The sequence below is a fragment of the Ochotona curzoniae genome, unplaced genomic scaffold (genome assembly GCF_017591425.1).
Source record: "Ochotona curzoniae isolate NIBS_2020 unplaced genomic scaffold, NIBS_Ocur_1.0 contig_908, whole genome shotgun sequence".
Taxonomy (NCBI): domain Eukaryota; kingdom Metazoa; phylum Chordata; class Mammalia; order Lagomorpha; family Ochotonidae; genus Ochotona; species Ochotona curzoniae.
The window spans coordinates 14268750-14294639 of NW_024466607.1; the positions used below are offsets into that span (position 1 = coordinate 14268750).

The 25890-nt window shown below is 45.7% G+C and overlaps 1 protein-coding gene across 2 annotated transcripts in view; it reads left to right on the forward strand.

Moving 5' to 3' along the window:
* The first annotated feature begins 3155 nt into the window (after positions 1-3155).
* KLHL18 (kelch like family member 18) overlaps positions 3156-25890 on the forward strand; it is a 47486-nt gene continuing 24751 nt past the window's right edge. For both annotated transcript variants that reach the window (XM_040994370.1, XM_040994371.1), the window contains exon 1: positions 3156-3651. In XM_040994370.1, the coding sequence (XP_040850304.1) occupies positions 3343-3651 (309 nt within the window). In that variant the 5' untranslated portion in view covers positions 3156-3342. The remainder of the gene's footprint in view (positions 3652-25890) is intronic.

Genomic DNA, 25890 nt, shown 5'->3' on the forward strand with positions numbered 1-25890 from the left:
TAATCTCTGATGATGGCAGGATCCCAGGGACAGGCAATCAAGCTTTCAACAGGCAATGTTTTTAACAGGCAATGTTACAAAAAATGGTTTCTAACATAATATAGAGAAAACTAAGCATACAAATGTCTTCATGTAATAAGTGAAGTTTTATTTCACTTTATTCACTATAAAATCCTTGCACCTTTTCCATCTGGAAGGGCTCCTTGGGAGAGACAATATTTAATGAACCAAATTATCCTTACAGTCACTGAGGGCCTCAGAAATGACTTCCTTGGTGACTGTCTCATAAAATGAGCCCTGGGAGGCATCACACAGAACTCCATCCAGCTTGAACAACCAGTCTGTCTGCTGGTAGATTAAAATTCCTCTCTCCCTGTCTTTTTTTTTTTTTTTTAAGATTTATTTTATTTTTATTGGAAAGGCGGATATACAGAGAGGAGAGACAGAGAGGAAGATCTTCCATTCGATGGTTCATTCCTGCATCTGTAGACAGGGAGGGAAGAACAGTCTAATATTTACTTCCTTTTCAAAATTTTGAATTTTAAATTTTGAATACTATCACTATCAGTCCTTAAGACTGAGCTTTTTAAGTTTCAATAATTTCACTTTCACAGAACAATGAACACAAGGCACATAAAAAATCAATTTAGTACTAATTCCCCATAATATACAAAACAGAATCTAAATTGAGAAAAGGCCAAAGGATAGATACCACAGTTCTCTTGTTTTCTTTTCAGGGTTGAAACATTTACTCTTAAAAGAACCTGTATGTTCATAGGGGAGGACAAAATCAAGCCGAAGAAAACTCCTAGAAATACTTCTGAAAAAGACAACTATCAAAGGAATGTGCTGACTGTATGAAGGGCTCGGTACCCTTGAGGCAGAGGGAGCTGACAATTTCAATCTGGAAGCCGGAATGTATGGGTGGATGTTTGGCTTTGCAGTTAGAACACCAGCATCCCCATATCACGGTGTTCCATCCAGCTCCGGACTCCTGCTAATGCAGACCCTGGGAGACACAGTGATGGCCGTTTGGGGAGTGCACCACCAAATCGAAGAGCTTTCTCTCTTGTCTCTCCTCTCTGTAAATCTGCCTTCACAATAAAAACAAATAAATCTTACATAGAAGAGCTGCTGCCTTAGGAAGCAGAGGCCTGACCTGAACTCCTGGCTCCTGGCTGCAGCCCTTATCAGAGAGAGCTACAGGCCTTTAGAGAATGAACCAGCAGATGGACTCTCTCTCCTGCTCTTCTGCTTGTCTCTCAGCTTCTCCAAAAAGAAAGACTGTATAAGTATGTTGAAGAAGGAATGACAATGTTTCAGATATAATTATCCAAGAAAAGTTCAATGTTACCTAACCAAAATTGACTCCAGATCTTTTAAAATCATAATAATCTTCCATACTTACAAACACAATTTATGGTGACCACTTGATTTCCTTGCATTAAGAAGCAAGACAGACACATGCTGCCCTTTCAGCTTACTGCTTCAATGACATGGACAAAACAAAACTGATCCTTTTCAAGCTCTCTGGATGTCTAAGAAGGAAACTTGCACTTACATATTTGCCTGTTGAGTGTGCACATACTTTTTGCATTTCTCAAAGTTAGTATTTCGTGAATCTGAAGGCTATTGCAAAAAGCAGAGGTGACGGCTTGTCCGATGTGAAGTTCTAACATTACTGTCTGCAATTTGAGCTGTAAAAGTAAAACACCACAGACAGCTCTAATACACACCCCAAACCGAGGACAGGGCAATGAACATCTCATCTGCCAACTTCACTTTGAACTATGGTGTGGAGAAGCTGGGCGGAGGTTTGAATGCTTGATTCAAACACACTGAATTCCCAAAGCTCTGAGGACTGCTCCTCACACCAGCCACAAGGGCCCGGGAAGTTCAGGTATCACTCAGCATGCTAGGCCAGCCCTCCCTCCCTGAAGCCCCCAACCACGGGCAATGCAAGGGTCACCCCACTCTCCCACCAAAGCCTGCCCCCTTCTCTGCCTGCAATGTACTAAATGCTCTCTCCATGCTCTGCCAGGTCTTCAAGCATGCCAGCAGCCATGCCCACAAGCGCTAAGCCTTCTTCTTGAGTCATGTACGCCCTCCTGAGGACCTTCCCCTCAGCGGCTCCCCACTACCCAGGCGTCTGGGAAGCCTGTGCCATCCTGCCCCTCCTCCCATACTGCTTGCTGGCTTTTTTTTTTTTTTAAATATTTATTTTTATTGCAAAGTCAGACACACAGAGAGGAGAGACAGAGGAACATCTTCCATCCCATGATTCACTCCCCAAGTGGCCGCAATGGCCGCAGCTGAGCTGATTCAAACCCAGGAGCCAGGAGTCTCTTCCAGGTCTCCCATGTGGGTGCAAGGTCCCAAGGCTTTAGGCTGTCCTCGACTGCTTTCTTAGCACACAAGCAGGGAGCTGGATGGGAAGTGGGGCTGCCGGGACACAAACCAGTGCCCACATGGGATCCCGGCAAGTTCAAGGTGAAGACTTTAGCCACTAAGCTATCGCGCTGGACCCTTGCTGGTGCCTTAATGGGCAGCCTCATTACAAGCTGTCTGGGGACAAGCAATGTGCCTTTTCTCCCCCCTTGAATCCACCACCAGAACAATGCCCAGCACAGGGCAGGTTCTTGGCTGGAAGTCTCAAGGCGGCCACTGGTGGGTCCCAAGGGCACACAATGTCACCCTCTCCACGGCACCCCTCGCCCGGAGCCCACAGCTCTGCCCGGTGACATTCGGTTTCCAGGTACAGGAAGCCTGCTCAGCCCCTGACCACAGCTCCCGTTCGCTCGTTACTGCCCTTCTCGTCCAGTAGCAGAGCCTGTGGGAACGTGTCCTCTCCTCCAGGGAATGGACAGAACTGCCGCCAGGCACCCCTGCCGGGTGGGAGGGCAGACTCGGTCCTTCCCGGGTCACCCTGACAGGGACGCCGGTAACAACGCCCGAGGAAGCGGCGCTCGCAGCCCCGTCTCCCTCCTCCCCACCCTCCCCGGCCCGGCGGCCTCCCTCGGCCGTCTCCCTGCTCTCCACCCTCACAAGTCTCGAGGTGGCCGCGCTCCAGCAGCGCAAAGGTTGCAAACACTGACAGCTCCGAACCGCTGGCACTGCAGCCGGGCTGTATACGGTTGCCACGGCAACGGGTCGTTGCGGGGGGGGGACGCCGGAAGTCGAGGAAGGTGGCGGAAATGAGAGTCCACGGTCCTCCGTCCGGGATCCGGGGTGAAGTTAGGGCGGTATCTGGGAGACGGGAGATGAGGCTAATTAGTCTCGAAGGACTACCGCAGTTGCCCAAACGAAATCTAGGTCGATGTAGTCAGGAAAGGGAGGCGGAGTATGAATCAGGAAACGGGGCTGCGGGGCTTCCGGCGCAGAGGAGTTTGGACTACGGCGGCCGCGCAGGCTTCTTGGGCTCTGGCCCCACGCTCGGAGCCGCCGTCGGCGTGCATCCTCGCCCCGCCCTGGTTAGTGTGGGGCCGGCCGGCCAAGCCTGCGCAGTTGCGGCGGCGTTGGAAGATGGTGGAGGACGGCGCGGAGGAGCTGGAAGACCTGGTGCACTTCTCGGTGTCCGAGTTGCCCAGTCGCGGCTACGGTGTCATGGAGGAGATCCGGCGGCAGGGCAAGCTGTGCGACGTGACGCTTAAGGTACCGCGCGGCTTGGGAGCTGAGGAGGAAAAGGGCCGAGTGGAGGGGTCGCCGAGGCCGGGGGACCGGGCAGAGGGGCTGGCGAGGGACCCACACGCTGGGCGGAGAGGGCTCTGGCGAGAGGCGGCATGGGGGCCGAGCGGGAGAGGAAGAGGCGCAGCATCGAAAGCCTTTCGGAAGGGAAGGCTGGGAGTTCGGGAGTGGGAGACGGTGGGGTGTGCCCGCCTCCCTCGCCTGTCACCCGGAGCGGCCAGGGTGCCCGTCTGCTGAGGAGGGGGCCGCTGGAACCAGCCTCCCCGGCCGCGGAGACGTTGCTTTGTGCCGCTCGAGGGCTTCTCCTGGGAGGCACTTACCTCCCCTTGAAGGGCAGGTTTTTTTTGTTTTTTTGTTTTTTGTTTTTTTTTTTTACTCGGGAGGACCCTGGGGGGGAGGGTCCTTGCAGGGCGTGGGGAGAACCCTTATTCTGTCCACACTGAAGGCGCCCTCCTTCTCACCGTACCAATACCCGAGGTCCTGGCCGGGCTGCCGGGAGAGGCGTGGTCACTACCTGCTCCCCAGCCGCATTCCTGGTCGCCAGAGCCGGCTTCCCTCCCGGGCTTTGGGTGCTTTCCGGCTCCGTGCAGGGAGGTGCGCCTGCAGGTTGATGTTCCCCGTGGGACTTTGGCCAGAAGGCTCTTCAGCATTTGTGGGTGACCTTGTGTTTGAGACAGAGACTGAGAGAATTGATGCAAATATCTTTTTGCCTTTCTGGCTCTTTACCATGGTTAAGGCAACCTTTCCGTATGTTGGCATCAGATCACTGAAGTGTTAGAGTGGGATGGTTAAGAGGATGGCTTTGGGAAGGAGGATTTGGATTAAAATCTTAGTGGTCACGACCTTGGGTAACTTCCTTAATCTCCCAAAGCCCCAGTTTGTGAGGACTAACAGAAAAGTATAGTTGTCCCTTGGATGGTACCTGACAGAATTTTGTCTTCACTGTCCACTTGTCCTGGTGGGTGTCCGTGAAGAGGGTGGAGGCAGAGGTGGCATAGGTAGAGAGTTTGTGGTGGTTGTTTTTTTTAATTTGGGTTCACTCTGCTTTGTGCGATGGGAGATGTCAAGGCCACTTGAGATTTGTGAATAGAGGAACAATGTGGTTGAGGCAGTAACATCTGCTGAGTAAACCCTGGTGAAAAGCAGTAATGAGGGAGATGTCCCATGTTAAGATTTCAGCTTTGAGGGTGATCCAGGATGAGCCGAGGAGACACAGAAAAGCAGAGAAGCCCCTGCCAGAGTCCTGTGGTCACTTGTTCATCGACTAAGGCAAATACAGAACATAGTAAACACTTGGCAGAAATTTTTTTTTCTTAAGATTTATTATTTATTTTAAAGATTTATTTATTTTTATTACAAAGTCAGATATACAGAGAGGAGGAGAGACAGAGAGGGAGATGTTCCGTCTGATGATTCACTCCCCAAGTGAGCGCAACGGCTGGTACTGCTCTGATCAGAAGCCAGGAGCCAGGAACTTCCTCCAGGTCTCCCATGAGGTTGCAGGATTCCAAGGCTTTGGGCTGTCCTTGACTGCTTTTCCAAGCAGGGAGGTGGATGGGAAGTGGAGCTGCTGGGACTAGAACCGGTGCCCATATGGGATCCCACATGTTCAAGGCGAGGACTTTAGCTGCTAGACCACCCCCACCAAGCCCCCAAAAATTCTTAAATGGCTTTCCCATGAAAATATGTTTTATTCATTCCAAAGGACAAGGGAATTACCAGCTGTAGTTTCGGTGGGGAGTGTCAGTCTGAATTAATGTGTTCTTTTCAAGGATCTGGAGGCATTAAGAACCTTTATGAAGGTTTAGGCTGGTGCTGTTCAGGACATGGGCTGGCTCAGGAATGGGTGTGGAGGCTGAGGGGTAGCTCCAAGCTGTGAGGTGGTGGGGCCTAGGGAGAAGCCTGGTCACATCTCACCACTCTCCTCCAGGGCTGCTCCGTGAACTCTGTTTTCGCCTCTCTCTTGTTTATGAGAGTCTTTGTTAAACTTCTCATGCCTCCACACTATTTTTCAAATAAGCAAAATTGGCGGGAAGCCTTTTGGTGTGGGATTGTTTATTTTTTCGTGGGCCTTCCTGACTGGGCGGTAGGGTTAGCTGATGGTCTTCTTAAAATACTGACTTTGGGACTTGAGCCTAGCATGACCCATTTGTAGAGCTGGCAAGTGCCTGAGAATTTCCATTTGTGTCAAGTTGCCCAGAAGTGGCTCCTGGTCAGCCATCATACTGTGAGAGCTAGGAGTATAGGGTAATGGATACACATGGGGAGTCCATAGCTCTCCCTTGAGGCATCTTTCTAGGTGGTGTAAGCCTGGCCTTACCGTTTGAGGGGAAGGCTCTTCCTTTTGTGTATAGACATTCAAGAAATCTCTCCCACCCTAAATGGTGCCCTTGTTACCCAAGTTCAAGTCTAGTAGTTGAGCCCGCTGAGTAGATCTGCAGTCTTCTCTCTCCAAGGAGGTTTCTGAGCTGCTTGCCGGAGCATGGAGACAGGTACTGCCAGTGGTTGAATTTTGGGGATGTTCTTCAGTGGCTTGCCGTCTGCAGCACTCAGAATTCTCATTTCAGATAGTTGCTGTTTGTCTGCTTTCATCTTCTAAAATTTTGGTGATTTTCCTAGTTTGTTTCTGCTTCTCTTTCCCTTGGGGTCGTTGCTTAATTTCAGTCGGAGGCAACATCCTGCAGACTCTAGAGCAGTAAAAAGTTACAGAACAAGAGGGCTGGTGTTGTGGCACAGCAAGTTGTCACCGCTTGTGCTGCCTGCTCCAGCCTGGCATAACCCCGGATGTTGTGGCTATTTGGGGAGTGAACCAGTAGGTGAAAGCTCTCTCTCACTGTGTAACTCTTCCAAATACATAAATAAAATTTTAAACAGAGCTTCCATGCACTGTCTCAACTGTCCAAATGGCCACAGCGTCAGTGGCTGTGACAGGCTGAGCCAGGAGCCCCTTTTGGGTCTCTTACATAGATGCAGGGGCCAAGCACTTGGAGAAATTTTCTGCTTCTTTTTCTCTAGGTGCATCGATAGGGAGCTGGGTCCGAAATGGAGCGGTAGGGACTTGAACCAAGACTGCGGGCAGCACCAGCTTTACTTGTTACTCCATATCAGCCCCAGTAAATCTTTTTTCCCCAATTACTTTGTACTTTTGTGATACCATGAAAGTCTTCTCAGAAAAAACCCCTGATCATCTTTGGCAAACCATTTAACGGTTAAGAGGCTAGCAGTATAGTACTTCTCAGCCACAGGTTTGGTTCCAGTGGCGAGAGTGAAATTCATGGAAGTTCTCATCCCCTCTTCTCCGTGGGTGATTCCGTCTCTTTTCTTCTGGACCTCCAGGCACTGCTGCTCCAGCAGCGTTTGTCAGGCCCTCTGGGGACCACCAGCCAGTTGGACAGACTCTCCAGAATCCTGAGGGTTGTTAGTATGGAGACTGGGGCCATGTGGTCCCCACCCACTTTTCTGTTCTTCTGTCCCTGGGAGAGCAGAATGGGGACCCCAGACATTGCATATTACTCACAGACCTGTATGTTTAGGGGAGAGAGGAGCTTCTTCATTTACACACTCTGTTTTAAAGGGTTGATAAAAGGTTCTTGAATTTGTGCTGACATCAGTGTTAGCATTTTGCCAAGATCCCCGCTGAGGCTTTGAATCAGGATGTGAGAATTCAGCTTCCAGAAGAAAATGTCTCTTCCCTGAGTAAAGGACGTAGTGTCTGAATATTTGCTTTTGACCTACTAAATCCAGGTGCGCTGACATGGGACTCAGGAGTTGAACATCTGGGTCTGGAATCATGCCAACTTGGTTGTTCCTTTGTAATGAAAGAATAGGTGGAGAAGGATATCAGGAAATGAAGTAAGGACTTGTTGATGCATGCCATTTTTATGTCGTGTGTAGTGTAGTGAGTTACACAGGGATAATTACATAGCTAGAATAGTCATATTTAAAGGAGCCTGTAGAAGTCTTTTATCAAAGCCATTCATTTTACAGGTTAAAAAACACCAAGGCTAAGTGCTGTGAAGGGATTAACCAAGGCGTAAAGCTGTGTTAGTGGAGGCCCAGCACAGCTTTTTACTGGGAGAGGTGATGCTCCCACATCCTGTCAGCTCACTCACTTGCCTTGGTGATGGTAGAAGGCAGGGGGGACAAACCGTCTCAGTCTTTGTGCCTGAAGGGCAGTGATGCGTGTGACCAGATGCAACAGCACGTCTCTGTTTCAAGAGAGGATAGATGCAGGCTTTTGCTGCCAGTCTGCTGTACCATCATAATCTTGATTGTTTTTTTACTTTGAAATGATGTTGTATTGAAAAACTTGTGTTTTTCAGTACTGTATTAAACTCTTGGGGTTTTCTATTGGCTTTCCCCCTCCCCAAGTTGTTGTACTCATCTTCAAACAACCAGCCTTTCTTTTTGCTTCCTTCCTCCCTTTTCTCCCCCATCCCCATTAAAAAAACAAAACAATGATTTACTCTTGGAGAGACAGGGGGAGTGAGCACAGCACTGTCCGCAGGTTCACTCTCCCGGGCGCACTGTGCTCCCTGACTGGGACTGGACCTGGGAACCAGGGACACAATCCAGGTCTCCCATTTACCTGAGCTACCATGTTCATCAGCAATTGAGTTCTGATCTCTTCTTGTTCAGCTATGAGTAAAGTTGGTACATTTGTACACCATTTGGGTGAATGAAAATTTGAAGCTACCTGGCAAGGGTGGAGCCACAGCCTGGAAAATCTGTTACCAGCTAAGCAGCATTCATGGTGTTCAACCTGAGGTGAATTGCTGGAACCTGGCTGCTGGCTGCTGAGTGAGGCTAAGGAGCCTGTATTGAGCGTGCTTCTTACTATAGACAGTTCCTTTAATGTATCTGATACTGTATTGCGTGCCTTCTCTGCCCCACCTTGTTTAGCTTTAAGACTGTTTGAAAATGAGAACACATTGTTTCATTGAAGATGCGTCCCTAGTCCTTTCTTGCTGGCACTTGTGTTGCTTCTTCTGCATGGACCCATAATCTTTTTTTTTTTTAAGATTTATTTGTTTTTATTACAAAGTCAGATATACAGAGAGGAGCAGAGAAAGAGAGGAAGATCTTCCAACTGATGATTCACTCTTCAAGTGAGTGCAACAACCGGTGCTGTGCCGATCCAAAGCCAGGAACTTCCTCCAGGTCTCCCACATGGGTGCAGAGTCCCAAAGCTTTGGGCTATCCTTGACTGCTTTCTCAGGCCACAAGCAGGGAGCTGGATGGGAAGTGGAGCTGCTGGGATTAGAACTTTGCCCATATGGGTACGCGGCTTGTTCAAGGCAAGGACCTTAGCCTCTCTGCCACCGTGCCAGGCCCGTACCCATAATCTTGTCTACATTTAGCTTGGGGAGACCTTAGGAAGGATACTCAATAGCTGATGATGTCACCACTCGCTTCTGGGTTGGAGATCAAAAGGGGTGAGCCAAGGTGGGAAGTGTGAACTAGGAGCACGCAGTCATTTTTTGTAAAGGTCCAGGTAGTAAATATTTTAGGACATGTGTGGTTAATACTGTTCCAGATGCATCCCTCATCTCTGATGTTGCAGTGCAGAAGCAGTTGTACACAATAGATGAATGAATGGATGTGGCTGTGTTCCAGTAAAAGCTTACTTACAGCAACAGGCATGAACCATATTACTCACCACTTTCATATATGGATACCACCTTATATGAAAAGTTGTCCCAGCATATATTCAGTATAACCTTCTATTTTTCTAAGCTTCTCACCGCCCCTACTGGGCATACAACAAGAGTGAGAAGCTAAGGATGTCCTGTTGTTGACAGCCATTCTCAGTTGATTTTTCTAGGCCTGCTGGCTGTGTTTACCTGGGGTCCTCCAGATTTGGCCCCTTTCCATCTTTCTTTTGTAAGTGCCTGTGATCTCCTGTGTTGCAGATGGTCTCTTTATGACCTGTGTTCTTCTTTTTTTAAAGACCTTTCTTTTTTTTTTTTTTTTTTTTTAAATTGGAAAGGCAGATTTACAAAGCGAATAAGTGACAGAAAGATCTTTCATCCACTGGTCCACTCCCCAAGTGGCTACAATAACCAGAATTGAGCTGACCCAAAACTAGGAGCCAGGAGCTTCTTCCGGGTCTCCCACACAGGTGCAGGGTCCCAAGGCTTTGGGCCGTCCTTGACTGCTTTCCCAGGCCACAAGCAGGGAACTAGAAGGGAAGTGAAACATCTGGGATAAGAACTGGAGGCCATATGGTATCCTGGTGCATTCAAGGAGAGAATTTAGCCTTAGGCTTTCACACCAGGCCCATGCCCCAAGTTCTTGAAGTGCTGGATCTTTGCTGTGGTATTTCTTTATCTGCATAGCTCTGCTGGGCAGAGTCCTATCTGTGCTTCAGGGCTCCTTTCTTATTTCCTCCTATTCTCGGGGAGGAAGAGATGGCCAATTACTCCCTCATTTGTTTTCCTAGAGCACTTTGCGCCTGTTATCTTCTGATTACAAGTTTGCACACTTGTCTCTTCATCAACCCATAGGTTTGTGTTTGGCAGGGACCTTACCATCTTCTTTTGCCCTGCCCTTTGACTGTGGTTGTTGGGGGCTTGAGAGGGGCATTGTGCAAGTTCTCTTGTCTCTGAAGATAGTCTTCTTAGGTCTCTCCAAGTGCAGTTACTCCCTCCCTCCTGGTTGTGACATAAAACTCCTCATTCTTCCAAGCGTGGTCATTGGACCAGTTGCAGCAGCATCAAATGAGCTTGTGAAATGCAGGATTCCAGGCCCCGCCTCAGACCTACTGAACTTGACTCCCATGATTGTCTCCTCCTTCCAAGACATTTCGAGAAGCACTACTCACACATTTTGCTCTTACCCCTTGTCATACTGAGTAGACTGAAAATGTGTTTGCATGTTTTTCTTCTTTAGATGCTGAACTCCTGGTGTAGTTCATGGTGTGCTTTAAGTGCTCAGGTTTGTTTTCTGAAGACCTCAAAAGGTCCCAGGCTTTATGTTTGAAGTGTTCCTTCAGTTAGTATGTAGTAGTGGTGAGTTTATCTGTGCATGATGCTTTACTAGGTACACGAAGCATCCTGCTCTGAATGAGACACCAACTCTAGTTTCTGTTAACTGCGCGAGTGTCACCAAAGGGATGGGAGTTCTTTGCACCTTTCTTGCCTTCTGAGGGCTTGCGGCAGTTTAATGGGAAGGAAGGTATTTGGTGCCCCGCTAGACCAACACATATGGAGGGAAGGCATGTTCCAGGCTCGGGGGAGTCTGTTTAAAGGCCCAGGCATTTACATTGAGTACTCATGTTTGTCAAATAAGTAAGATGTGGAAGAGAAAGAATGTGAGAGTGAGGGTGGGCTTCTCACAGTGAGGAGTTTGAACTAGTGAGAAGTACCTGCCAATCACTTCTTGTCTCTTTCCTTGCTCCCACTTTACATTCTTGGATATTGGTGATGGGTGGAGGTGACAGATCTGAGTGTTGTAGTCAGTTCTTTATATGGGACCATAGCCTTGAGCAGTCACCTTCTTTCCTGCCTTCCAAATAACAGGGCTCACCTGCTAATTCGTTCTGCTAAATGGCTTCAGTGAGTGGGACTGAGCAGGAGCCAGAAGCTAAATGCAGGACTCCCATATTGGGGGGAACAGGTTACTTGAACCATCACTACTGTTTCCTAGGATCTGTACTACTAAGAAGCTAGAGTCAGGATTCAGGTCTGGGAAGCAAACTAGATAGTCTGATAGGGAACACCAGCAACTTAACTGATGTCTTAGCCCCTAGGTTAAACACTTGCCTCTCTAGGGTGGGTTTTTTGTTTGCTTGTATTTTTAAGTATCAATTGGTCAGCCACTTCCTCCCATACCTCCTTCCTGAGTCACAACACAGTGGAGCTCCCTAAAACAGAAAGACCAAGACTCCATCAATAGAGCAGTTTATAGGTGCTTTAGAATGCCACCAGAAGTCCAGATAGAGTCCACCGAGTTTGATTATTTTCGCCTTTGTTTCTCAGTCTTGTGGGTTTGATCACTTCTGCATCCAGTGCAAAGGACAAGGCATCACTCTGCCCACACTCTAGGCTGTTGGGCAGACCATCAGCACTCAAAGTGAAGGTACAGTTCCTTACATGTCGCTTTGTTTGAAACCCACCTGAATAATGAAGCTCATGTGGCTTGTTGATTTCTTGTTTTTTTGAATATTGATTTATTTTCACTTGAAAGGCAGATTTCCATGAAGAAGGAGAGACAAAGATTTTCCATTTGCTGGCTCATTCCCCAACAGCTGCAATAGCCAGCACTAAACCAATCTGAAGGCAAGACCCAGGAGCCTCTTCCAGGTCTTCCAAACAGGTGTAGGATCCCAAAGAGGTGGATAATCCTCGACTGCTTTCCCATGCCACAAGCAGGGGCTTGACGGGGAAGTGGAACAGCTGGGACATGAACCAGCCCAAATAGGATGCTAGTGCTTGGAGGTGGAGAATTAGCCAATTGAGCCATTGTGCCTGCCCCTGTTGATTTCTTTAGTGTTGGCACTGTTAACCTGAAACCAGGTCCCCTTGTCCTAAGATGGGCCTATGTCTTATTTGATGTTCCTTGAGTCAGCGGAATTTTCAGATGAAGTTAGAGTGAGAGAGTGATTTTGCTGAGCTCTGGTTTTGACTGCCACAGTCCTGAGCCGAAAGTCAACAGTTTTAAGAGGAAAGATGCACACAGGTGTTTGCATTTCAGATGAAAGATCTTTTGGTGAAATAGGCTTTAGGATTCATTACCTTTACCCATGCAAGAGACACTGTTAGGGTATAGCCTCCCTTTCTATGGGAAGAATATTTAGGCTGGATGGAGAGACATCATTACGTGTGCCACAGTGCAGGTTTGTACCAGATACTCCAGACCCAGAAGGCAAGTGTTGGGGAGCCAGGGAATCCCCTCAAGGGAGGGAGCACCAGAACTGGATCTTCAAGGATGGAGAGTAATTTCACTGGGCAGAAAAGCAAATCCCCGGCAAAGGAACAGGACAATTCTGGAGACTTGTTAGCAACTTTGAGGAGATGATTCATGGTGGAGGATAAAACTGAATGAGGTGTTTGGGTCCAGTTTAGGATTTGGATCTGACTTGGAGGTGGTAGAATACCCACAATTCTGGGGACAGACATGATTAGACTCAATTTTATGAGTATGCATGTTTTTTTTTTTTTTTTTTTGCTTGTACAAATAAACATTTTTATTCCATTTTCCTTTTCTTTTTTTAATATTTATTTTTATTGGAAAATAAAATTTACAGAGAGAAGGAGAGACAAAGATCTTCTGGTGGCACTGGTTTACTCCCCAAGTGGCCACAACAGCCAGAGCTGATCTGATCTGAAGCCAGGAGCCAGGAGCTTCTTCCAGGTTTCCCACAAGGATGCAGGGTCCCAAGGCTTTGAGTTATCCTCTACTGCTTTCCCAGGTCACAGGTAGGGAACTAGATGGGAAGTGGAGCAGCTGGGACATGAACTGGCTAATTCTTTTGTGTATTTATCAGCATCTGGTGATATCATTTTTTATCACTTTTTTATTTTAGCCATTCTGCTCATGCTTATTTATTTTTTTTTTTTGCAGGGGTAGGGGGATGATGTCACCATATATTCCATTAGCCAGGAATGAATTCAACAAGAGAAAAGAGAGTATTTGGAATAAATAAAACTGAAATAAAAAACATCAAAACACGTGGGATGCAATCAAAACAAACAAAATAAAACAAAAACAGTATGGATTGGGTTATTGAAGCTACACTTTCCATACTGGTTTCCTTATATAAGAGAGAACATACTGTTCATGTGTATTGATTGTGATTTAAACTCCCCTAACAGGTTATGGTGCTATAAATCTGTTTATGTGTTTATCATCTGTATAGCTTTTTTTATTATTAGTTTAAATTTAATTTTAGATGATTTTTTAAAAGATTTATTTTATTTTTGTTGGAAAGTTAGATATACAGAGAGAAGGAGAGACAGAGAGGAAGATCCTCCATCAGATGATTCACTCCCCAAGTGAGCACAACGGCCAATGCTGGGTCTCCCACACATGGATGCAGGGTTCTAAGGCTTTGGGCCATCCTTGACTGCTTTCCCAGGCCACAAGCAGGGGACTGGATGAGAAGTGGAGCAGCCAGGATTAGAACTGGCGCCCATAAGGGATCCCGGCGCTCAAGGCAAGGACTTTAGCCACTAGGCCACACCGCTGGGCCCTTTTTTTAAAAAAATTTTATTTACTTATTTTTATTGTGATGAAGTTGCTCCCTGAGATGCCAACATTAGTTTTTGTTTACTTGAAAGGCAGAAATATAGAGAGAAGGAGGTTAGAGGGAGAGAGACAGAGAGAATCATCCATCTGTTGTTGGACTCTGTCAGTGGCTACAATGACCAGGCCAGAGTCAGGAACTTCTTTCAGGTCTTCCACATGGGTGGCACCAGCTCAGGCACATGGACCATCATGGGTTGCTTTCCCAGGTACATTAACAGGGAGCTGGATCAGAAGCGGAGCAGTTGGTACTCAAATTGGCACTCCTATCAGATGTTTATGTCACAGGTGGCAGCTTAACCCACTGCATCGTAGGACCAATCCTTTTTGATGATATCAAAGATCCTTTTTGATGATGAATTATATTATTCCTTCATGTCTCTTACCCATTTCTCATTAGGTATTTTTTAAAAGATACTTTTTTTTAATATGAAAGCCATCCCCCACTGCTTTCCCAGGCTATAAGCAGGGAGCCAGATTGAAAATGGAGTAGCCTAAACACAAATTGATGCCCATATGGCTTGCTGGCACTTGCAGACAAGGGACTGTCCTGTGCCATTATGCCAGCCATCTGGTTTTTTTTTTTTTTTTTAAGATTATTTTATTTGAAAGGCAGAGTTAGAGAGAGAAAGAGAGAAAGGAAACACTTGGTCCATCTTTCACTGCCTTCCCAGGTGCATTAGCTAACTGGGGCTAGGTTGAAAATGGAGCAGCCAGGAAGAACTAGAACCAGTGACTACATAGGATGCTGGCATTGCAGGCAGTGGTTTCACCCAACATGCCACAGTACTGGCACCAGCTTGCTTCTTTTTAGTGCTGAATGATACTCCGTTGTCTGGATATACCGCAGTTCTATATTTACCTACTTACGAACTGAAGGACTCTCGGTTGCTTCCTAGTTTTGACAGTTACAAATAATGCTGCTATAATTATCCATGTGCAGGAAGCTGGTGTTTAGCTTAGGGGTTAAAACGCCTGCATCACACATCAGAATTCCTAGGTTTGATTCTCAGCTCTGGGCTTCTGGCTCCTGGCTCTAGCTTCCTGTCAATGCAGGCTCTGGGAGGCAGCGATAATGACTTGAATAGTTTCCTGCCACCTGCATATGCGGCATCTGGATTGCACTCCTGACTGTGGGCTCCAGCCTTAGGCCAGCCCTGCCTGTAGCGGGCGTTTGCGAGAGTGAACCAGCAGATAGGAATTCTGTCTCGGTCTATGAAAAAAAAAAAACGAACATGATATTTTAAAAAAACAAAAACAAAAACTGGATACAAGTGTCTGTGTTTTTTCAGAAACACCGAATTATGTTTCAAAGGAACATGGCATTTTGCACTTGACCTCACTGCTTGGATTTTCATCATTCTAATAAGATATGTACAAGAAACTCACTGTTTAAATTTGCAGTTCATTAAAGATAATATAATACACACATATACTTCCTGCCATCTGTGTATTTTCTTTAGTGAGGGGGTCTGTCAGTTCTTTCACCCATTTTTGAAATGTTTTCTTTTTATTGAACATTAATTCTTATTTTGGATAACAGCCCTTTATTAAATCTGTCTTTCCCAAATGTTTTTCCCCATTCTGTGATCTCTCTTTTCATTCTATTGATTTTATTCCTAAGGCTGGATAGTATTCCAGTGTGCATCTGTACCATTTTTGGTTTATCTTGTCATCATCCATTTGGTTTGTTTTTACCTTTTACCTGTTACGAATAATGTGACTGTGAACATTGGTGAAGAAGTGTCTGGGTCCCTGGTTTTCATGGCTTTGGGGGTATTTTTCCAGAAATTATTGAAATTTTTGGTTTATATTGTGATTCTCCCTCTCTTTGAAAGTTAGAGACAGACAGAGATCTTTCATCCACTGGTTCACTTCCCATATGGCCTCAACGGCTGGAACTGGGCTGGTCCAAAGCCAGAAGTCAGAAGCTTCTTTTAGGTCTCCCACATGGGTGCAGGGTGTCCAAGAACTCAGGTCTTTTGTCCTCTGCTGCCTTCCCAAGCCGTTAGTAGGGAGCTGGGTGGGAAGTGGTGCACCAGGACACAAACAGGCACCCATATGGGATGCTAGTACTTGCAGGCAGAGGATTGACCAGTTGAGCCATTGTAACAGCTCCTGTAATTCTCCATTTAGCCTTCTGAGGAACTGCCAAACTCGTTTCCACAGTGGCTACAATATTTTACTTTCCAACCAGTGCTTGAATTTCAATAGCTCCACATCTTTATCAATATTTGTTAATTATTTTATTATATGTTTACTTTCTGGGTTTTTTGAATAGCTATCTTCATGAGAATAAGATATAATGTTGGGGGCCCTGCATGGTAGCCTAATGGCTAAAGTCCTCGCCTTACATGTGCCAGGATTCCATATGGGAACTGGTTCTAATCTCCGTGGTCCTGCTTCCCATCCAGCTCCCTTCTTGTGGCCTGGGAAAGCAGTCAAAGACGGCCCAAAGCCTTGGGACCCTGCACCCATGTGGGGGACCCGGAAGAAGTTCCTGGCTTCGGATTGGCATAGTTCTGGCTGTCGAATCAATGGATGGAAGATCTTCCTCTCTGATTCTTCACCTGTCTGTATATCTGACTTTCCAATTAATATTTTTTATAATCTTTTAAAAAAAGGTATTGATGGGGCCCGGTGGCGTGGCCTAGCGGCTAAAGTCCTCACTTTGAACACGCCAGGATCCCACATGGGCACCGGTTCTAATCCTGGCAGCTCCACTTCCCATTCAGCTCCCTGCCTGTGGCCTGGGAAAGCAATCAAGGATGGCCCAATGCTTTGGGACCCTGCACCCATGTGGGATACCTGGAAGAAGTTCCTGGATCCTGGCTTCAGATTGTCATAGCATCAGCCGTTGGCGCTCACTTGGGGAGTGAATCATTGGACAGAAGATTTTCCTCTCTGTCTCTCCTCCTCTCTGCATATCTGACTTTCCAATAAATAAATAAATTAAAAAAAAAAGGTATTGATGTTTCCATTGGCATTTCCATGCTAACCAATGATGTTGATATCTTTTCAATGTGACCTTTACTCAAAGTATGTTATTCCAATTTCTTTGTCTGTTATATAAATTTTAGAATAATTTTATCTATAAAAATAATCTTGCTGAGATTTTGGTAGGAATTATATCATGCTTGGTCATCAATTTCAAGAGAATTGACTTCTTTACCATATGGAGTCATAATGCTTCGTCACAATAAATGTCTCATGGTTTACTTCAGTCTCAGCTTGTTTCACCAATATTTTGTGGTCGTATCATACTAGTCTTATACTTTGGTTAGTTAGATTTAAGCCTTCATGTTTTGTTTTTAGCCTCTTGTTTTGTTGTTGTTGTTTGTTTGTTTTTTAGTAAAATGTGGTGGGCAGTATCAGGATGGGCTGGACTGCAATATCCATTGGTTCATGTAGAAGACGGGGCTGGAAACAGAACTGACCCAGCAATTGCAGCCATCAGCATATGCATAAGCTGATTGGGGTGACGGACTGTGCCAGACCCTGTACTGGCAAGCACACATAAGAATCAGGTCACCTCAGACAAAGTTTCTTTGGGGCTACCTGCAACTAAGCTGCTGATCTCAGAACCCAACCATGAAGAGACTATGTCAGCCAGTAGATTCTGAAGAGGTTTCATTGTGCGTGGAGTGACGAGATTGGCAGCAATTCAGAACTGTTGGACTATCAAACTGCATGAGCAGGACTCTTGGGGCATTCCCCACATCAGGGACCTGGGTTGGGTGGGAGGCTGGGTGGGGCTTCTCCCTTTACCCCAGATACAGGAAAAAAAAATGTGGAAAAAAAAGAATTTAGTGTTATCCCTTCCTTTTCAACTTTGTGGAAGAGATTAGCAGAAAGTGGGCTTGGAAACAGAATCTAGGTCTTGAACTGACACTTCAGTCTGAAATGCCAGAGTTGCAAGTATGTCTCTGTGTCACAGCACCGGCCCCCTGCGCCAGGCCCTGTATGTCGCTCCCCCAACCCCATCCATGCCATCACCTTGGTTTGCTGTATGGCTGTCGTTCCTCTTGCGTGCAGTGTAGCTGCTGTGGCGCTGGCTTTTCCTGTGCGGTGCAGTGGCCAGTCAGCCCTGTGATCATCTCTGCTTCTTTCATTTGTTCTCACTGCTCCAATTCAATCCCTTATTTGCATGCATACACCTTTGTGTTAGCCTCTGTCCTCTTGTCTCTGCTAGTGACTTTTCAGTTGAAAGTTTGAGAAGAAAGGGGTTGAATCTTGGAGTTGCAAAGTATTAATTAACATGTATAGAAAGAAAACAATGAAATGGCAGTTTTTGGAAGCCTGTTTCACCATTTCTCTGTTATGACCATATAGGTCTTTTACAGCTTCTGTAGTTAACCAGTGACCACTGTGCAGTGAATTCCCTAGGATGTGTGTTTTTGTAGGTTTGCATAAATGCTATGGTCCTTTGAGAAAATGCAAAGGTATAAATGCAAAAAAATGACATTGTGAGAGGAGCATCTGTTGTGTGCACATGAGTTGCACTTGGGGAGACTTCTGAGGAGGAGCAAGAGTGCCTCAGTAGTTCCAGGAAGCTTAGGCAGGTGCAAAGAGAAATCGCTTGAAGAAATCAGACATTCTCACCGCCTTTACTAGTAGAATCCAGAAACACAGAAAGCCCATTGTTTGCCCTCAAGGCCGGGCATGCTTCTGGTGGGGAAGAGGAAAGTGGAGCTGTGGGACAGGCGTAGCCTCTCCTCTGAAGAGGGTGAGTAGCCCTGTTCCCACCTGCCTGACCTCAGGTGGATCACATACCTGAGCTGATGTGGAAATTCAGATTGTAGACTTGGTTTTTCCTAACCCAAATAATGACAACTTTTCTAAGAAAACAAGCTGCTTAGGAATTCAACAAATGACTCATCTATGCTGCAGAAATCTGTTGGCCATCTCTACATACCCTGCAGTGTTTCTGGTCAGAGGAACAGTGTCAGCTGTGTACCTTTGCTATCTGGAGGGAGTGCTATCACTCTAGGGTTTGTTCCTCACCTTTTACAGATGGATCCTTAAAGGCCTCCTGTGGCCCTTGGGCACCACAGGGACCCACACAGAGCTGAAACACCTTTCTTACTGCTCATTCATTCAGATCCTGATGAAAGGCACCCCTTTCCTGAACTCCTTTAGCGAGTTTTCTGCACCACAGCACTGATGACACTGGCTTTTAATGGGAGAACTAAACTTGCCCATTTATTAGCTTGGTTAATGTTACTGACTGGAGGAGGGGCAGGGTTGAAGGTGGATATGCTGCTGGGGTGCTGCTTGTGCCATTCACCTGTCCTTCCACTGCAGATTGGTTTATCACACACCTGATGGCTCCTTGCTGCCCCTTGGTTCTTTCTAATTTGAAAAATCCTTGGGTCTGTGTGGGTGGGGATCCCCTGCTGGACAGCTACTCCCACTGGAGAGCATGAGCTAGGATGGGGGCATACTAGACTAGGCGGGGCTAAACACCTGTGGGCACAAGATCAGGGAAAAGCCAGGCTGGGCTGGTTGTTCCTATTGGTTGTGCAAATAAAAATTAGAGTGGGTGATGGATGGTTGGGCTTTGCCGTGGCATCAGCTGGCAGAGGCCGGCATTAGGGGCCAAATCTGTCAAGTTGAATCCCCGAACCACCTAGAGTGCATAATCTGGGAGTGAGAGTGGCCTAGAAAGGAAATAGTAGCTCCTCCCTCTTGGGTTACCACTCAAATGGAGGGCACAAAAACCAAGATAGGGGCTGGGGTGGCTAGACAGAAAGGCACCCAACAACATGTGTGTGGGCTGGATAGTGGAGCTGATTGGGTTGAACTAGGCTTCAATGCCCATTGACATGTATGAGAGCTGAAAGGGATGTGGAACAGACTGGACTAGTCTGCTGCACATACTGGCAAGCATGGGTACCAGGGTAGGGGGCAGGTCTGGTGGGGCCATTGTGGGTCGCTCCGTCTAGGCTACAGCTCTGACTGGTTTACGTGAGGGCTGAGTGTGTTCTGGGCAGAATCAGGCTGGACTGCAGCACCAGTTGGTTCTAGTGGAAGACAGGGCTGGAAGCTGAACTGACCCAGCAATTGCAGCCACCAGCTAATTGAGGCGATAGACTGTACAGGGCCCTGTACTTGCAAGTACACACAAGAATCTGGTCTGGGAACACCTCAGATTAAGTTTCTTTGTGGATCTCCCCAATCATACTGCCAGACTCAGAACACTAACCATGAAAAGACAGAGGACAGAACAAGTCAACTACCTCAGCCATATGTTGGTATTGAAAAGCTGGGTAAACGGAGACTCTAAGGTGGACTATGTCAATCAGTAGATTCTTCAGTGACCTCATCGTGCTTAGAATGGCAAGATTGGCAGCGATTCATAACTGGTGAACTATCAAAACCACTTGAGCAAGACCCTTGGAGCATGCCCTACATCAGGGACCTGGGATGGGTGGGAGACTGGGTGGGGCTTCTCCCTTTATCTCCCCCTTTACCTCAGATACAGGAAAAAAACATTGTGGAAATAATAGTCTTACCCACTTTCCTGTAGCCCTTGAGCCTTTTTGCCCTAATTAATTATGTAAAAATTGTCAAAAATTTAAAAAAAAAGAAGAAGAAAAAAATTAAAAAAGTAGTGAATGGTGGACAGCTGCTGGACAGAGAAGACATGAGATGGAGTCTGAGGTGGTCATAAGTTTTAGAAAGATTTTTAGTGCTTTGTGTTGAAACTAAAAGCATTTTCTAAAAGCATTTGACTTTCAAATAACCCAGAATATTTCATAGATCATCATCATTACAGTGTTTCAGAAAATTGATAATTCAGAGTTGATAGTTTATATAGTATTATAAAATTAAGATACTTAAGTTACCTATTTTATAGAAATACATGTATATTAATCAGTAATAATGCTTTGTTCTTGTAAAAACCCTCAAATGTTTTGGTTATTTGAAAATTTACTGTGCTTGTTCATATGTGGAACAAAAACTTGAAGGAAATGAATAGAAAGCCACAGTGCCTCCTGCTTAGTCTTTAGTATCCTTTTTTGAATTTCCCTTAATAGTCCACAGCCTATTTTGACTGTGATTTATAGTGAAATTGCTGTCTTGTCTGTGAGATCGGTTTCACAGGGAATTGTTGGTTTTTCTGAGTTACTCTTGCTGAATTTTACCAGGGACTAGGAGGACAGAGTATTTTAATTTCTGTGACTGCATAGCTGTTTAGTGGATATACAATACTCAGTAGAAACTTTGAGAGTTTGAAATTCATCAGAGTAGGAAAAATACCATCCAGCATTTCAGACTAAGGCTTCACATTTCATACATGGAATAGCCTTTCTTAACAGCTAAATAAGATTTGATTGGGTGGAGAGCTAAGCTGAGCTGACTTTATGCTTGGTGGTTGCCAGCTGAATAAGGTGGAGGATTGATACGTGCAGTAGGAAGGCACAGGCTCACTGCTTCACCAGGTGCTCCATCTCCTGCATTGCTGCATTATTGGCCCAAGCCAATTATGCCCTGCAATTCAAATGTATGGGAGGTGGGAGGAACAAAGAGTAAGAAAGAATAAGTGTGCTAAAGAAATTGAAGTTTAGGGCCCCGGCGCGGTGGCGCATGTGGTTAAAGGTCCTCGCCTTGCACGCCCGGGATCCCATATGGGCGCCGGTTCTAATCCCGGCAGCCCCGCTTCCCTTCCAGCTCCCTGCCTGTGGCCTGGGAAAGCAGTCGAGGACGGCCCAAAGCTTTGGGACCCTGCACCCGCGTGGGAGACCCCGAAGAGGCTCCTGGCTTCGGATCGGCATAGTATCGGCCCGTTGCGCTCACTTGGGGAGTGAATCATCGGACGGAAGATCTTCCTCTCTGTCTCTCCTCTCTGTATATCCGCCTTTCCAATGAAAAAATAATAAAAATAAATCTTTAAAAAAAAAAAAAAAAAGAAATTGAAGTTTAACAGAGAGGCATATTATATTGGTGGCAGGCCCATAGGGCCATTTTTGGCTGTGTTGTGAGTTCCTCTGTTTCAGGCATGGCTCCTTCATAGATGTGGTTCTTTTTAGTGCTGACTTCACCCATAAAGCTGAAGCTAGTTCAGTAGGGAAGTCCATGAATACCAGCAGGAAATTAGGTGTGATGTGGGTTGGGGGTGAGGCTGTAGGGATGGGAGCGTCCTGAGATTAGGACCAGCTTCTCCTTTCTGGGGAACGTTCTCACTTCCCTCTTTGTAATATTTGTTCCTTGTTATTCTAGAGCAGAAGTCGGCAAACATTTTATCAAAGGGCAGGAAGTAAGTGTTTTTAGCTCAGTGAGCCACTGGTCATCGCTACTCCAAAGTCATATGGCATGTCTCTGTTCCAGTCAAAATTTGGGTTTCATGTAACTTTCACATGTCATGAAATAGTTGTGTTATTTTGATTTTAAACTGTAGGGGTCTAAGTTTGAGAACATTAATTTTGATAAGTACTTGCAAAGCACTGAATAGGTGCCAGAAGCTTTCTGAAAGCCTTACAAATATTAGCATTTAAAAAAAAATTTTTTTTTTGTTTGGTCAGCAAGTTTATCAAAAAAGTGTTCACAGAAAATTGTTTGGTTTAGCTCTGAGGAAGCTAGTATTCTCTCAAGCTACCAGAACTTTCCTTCTGAGTAAGACATTTTGGAGTGGTTCCGTCTCTTCTTTCTAACTTCTCCCTTGGATGTTTTCTCATATGCTGAATTTTCTTCCATAACTGCACGAGCTTTCTCACACACACCTCTGTCATTTCTGGAGTTAGACTGCTCTTGAGTTATGCTGCTCTTTATGTAGTGAGAAGATTGCTTCTTTATCTCCTTCCATTAGGTAAGCATAGGATCTGCAGCCTTCTGACCTGTGATGTGTTTCCGCTTAAACTCTTTGCTTTCAAATTGTAACTAAAGGGTTGTTTGATACTGTGAGGGATGGGCAAGCTTGAATGCACAGCTCCCTCAAGGCTTCAAAAACTCCATTGGCAAAGCCTGCGGGTAAAGGCGCCAGGCTGACCACCGATGCTCTCCATGTTGTATCTATCTGCAGTCACTCCAGTTGGCTTTCACAGCTCCTCTCCATGCTGGACTTACTGAAAAGCGTGCAAACCAGCAGCAAGCCAGTACAACATGTTGCATGTAATTTGTCAGGCTTACTTCCACTCTGTTTTTGATAGATTGTATGCATAAGGTGCACAGACTTTCATATCCCCTTCTATACTTGAAAGTAATCTGACAAACAATATGTCTGTTACATGAGCTGTCATCCAGTCTTTAGGTGTGTTGTACTGATTTTTATCCTGCATCACCAAGCATTCCTTAGCACAGTAACCAGTTTTACCCTTGCACCATCTTCTAAATTTCACATGCTTTCTTTTTTTTTTTTAAAGATTTATTTTTTATTATTTTTGTTATTGGAAAGGCGGATGTACAGAGAGGAGAGACAGAGAGGAAGATCTTCCATCCGATGATTCACTCCCCAAGTGAGCGCAACGGGCCGATACTATGCCGATCCGAAGCCAGGAGCCTCTTCCGGGTCTCCCACGTGGGTGCAGGTTCCCAAAGCTTTGGGCCGTCCTCGACTGCTTTCCCAGGCCACAAGCAGGGAGCTGGAAGGGAAGTGGGGCTGCTGGGATTAGAACCGGCACCCATATGGGATCCCGGGCGTGCAAGGCGAGGACCTTTAACCACTTGCGCCACCGTGCCTGGCCCCGCATGCTTTCTAAAGTAGGCTTTGTTCTTGACAACTTTAACAAACCCCATTTGCAACTGTGGCTCCACCCAGATCGTATTAGCTGATTTAATCCTCACAATAACCACACAAGGCAGATACTGTATTCTCCAATTTTACAGATGAATAAATTAAAGCCCAGAGAGAATGAGTCTGGCCCAGCGTTACACAGCTAGTCATGGTACATAGATTGTTCCTAGGTAGTTTGTCTTGAGTTCCTATTTTTATTCACCATGAAATGCTATCTTAAAGAATTTATGACTATTGACTTTCCAGCCTCAGGGAATTCTAGAAATTAATCTATTCCTACTGCCTCTCCGTTTTATAGATCTATTCTTACACACCAGCTTCATAGCCTTTATGAATCCCATTTGGTCCTCACTAAAATTATGGGTTATTGCTTATCATGCACTTTCAGCATATCTTGTGGCTGCCTAAAAGCTTTAGTCTTAAACCTGCTGATCCCAAGGGTCATCTTCTGTCCCTGCAGGCTGAGCACTTAACTATTCACTTACTGTTTTATTTATGTTCATAAAGAGCTCCTAGAAGACAAGAACAATTGTATAAAGATGCTTTCCATTAGAGATAATTCTATTCTGGGTATATTTTTGGCTTGCTTTGTGAACACCTGTCTCAGATTGCTGCCAGGTCAGATTTTGCCCTACTGCTTTGCCTTCAACTGATTGTATTATTGAGCCCATCTGCTTAGAACAGAGACTAGAATTTGTGGTGTTATGCTGCACTGTCCCTGTCAAATCAAGGATCATGTATAGATTTTGAATCTGTGATCTCTTCAGTAGTCAAGATTAAATATTGTTTTCACTTGAACAATGGAGAAGAAGAGATCTCCTCCATATGCTAGTTCACTCCTCAAGCAGTCACAGCAGCTGGGGTTGGGCCGGTCCAAAGCCAAAAACCAGGGACTTGGGCCGTCATCTACTGCTTCCCCAGGCACATTAACTGGATTGGAAGTGGAGCAGCCAGGACTCGAACTGTTGGGCCCATATAGGATGCCTTGCCACAGGAAGCTGGTTTTACCTGCTATGCCATGGTGTCAGCTCCCCAAGTTTGTGTTATATAGAAGTCGGGTTATTCTTTGATGCTCATAGAGCTTGTTTTTTGTCTCCTGTTTATTTTTTCTAGATTAAAAAAAATGTACAACAGTTAAATACACAATTATTTGAAGATATTCTTTAATCTGTTTCTTTCTGTTGTTTCCTTCCATTAAAATGATGTAAGAGGAAAGACACATTAGCAGGGAATTGGAGTAAGTGGTACTCAAGCATGTGTTCATATAGTGGAATGCCAGCGTTGCACCAGACCCCCAGTGTGAATAGAAAAACTTTTATATTTATTTGAGCAGATAGAAAAAGAGAAAGTGAGAAAGAACTCCCCATCTGCTGGTTTCACTCTCCAATTGCCTACAACAACCGTGAACTGGAGTACGTTTAACCCAAAAACCGAAATATCAATCTACATCTCTTGGGCCATCATCTCCTGCCCTCCAGGGTACAGATGAGCAGTAAGCTGACATCAGAAGTGAAGTGAAGTCCGAAACTCAGTCCAATATAGGATGCCAGCATTGTTCAAATGGTATAACAGAGATCAGACCAAATGCCCAACCCCAAAATAAACTGTAAAGCCCATCTTACATACTTTTTTTTAAAATCCCCAGATGATGCCTAAATATCCCTTCCCTACTTTCTCAGTAGCATTTGCAGGAAGCTGAAAAGGAAGTGGAATTGCAGGTACTCTTATCTGGTCTGCTGGTATGGGATGTTGGCACCACAGTAGCAGCTTAATCCACTGCATTGCAATACTGATCCCTAAACTTGTCTTTTGAGTCTGTTTTTTATTCCATTTTCTATGAGCTTTTTCAAATACCCTCTTAGAGAAATAAGAGAAAACACAAATGTAAGATCTTAGAAAGAAAGCAACTTTCAGAAAACAAACTCTCTGGAAATTTAACAGTAGGATAGCTATTTAAAATAGTATGCCACAAAAGAGTTGAAAGGTAAGGAAGTTTCGTAAGTGAAAGGAATGGAAAGTAGGAGAGAACACAGGACGGTAGAGGATTAGGGCTAGCAAAGCAGTTAAAGCTGTTACCTGCCAAATATCAGCATCCCATCTGGGCACTAGTTCAATTCCAGCTGCTCCACTTCCTGTCCAGCTCCCTGTTAGTGACCTGAAGGTGGCCCGAATGCTTGGGCCCCTGCAGTCCATATGGGAAATCTGGGTGAAGCTCCTGGATCCTGGCT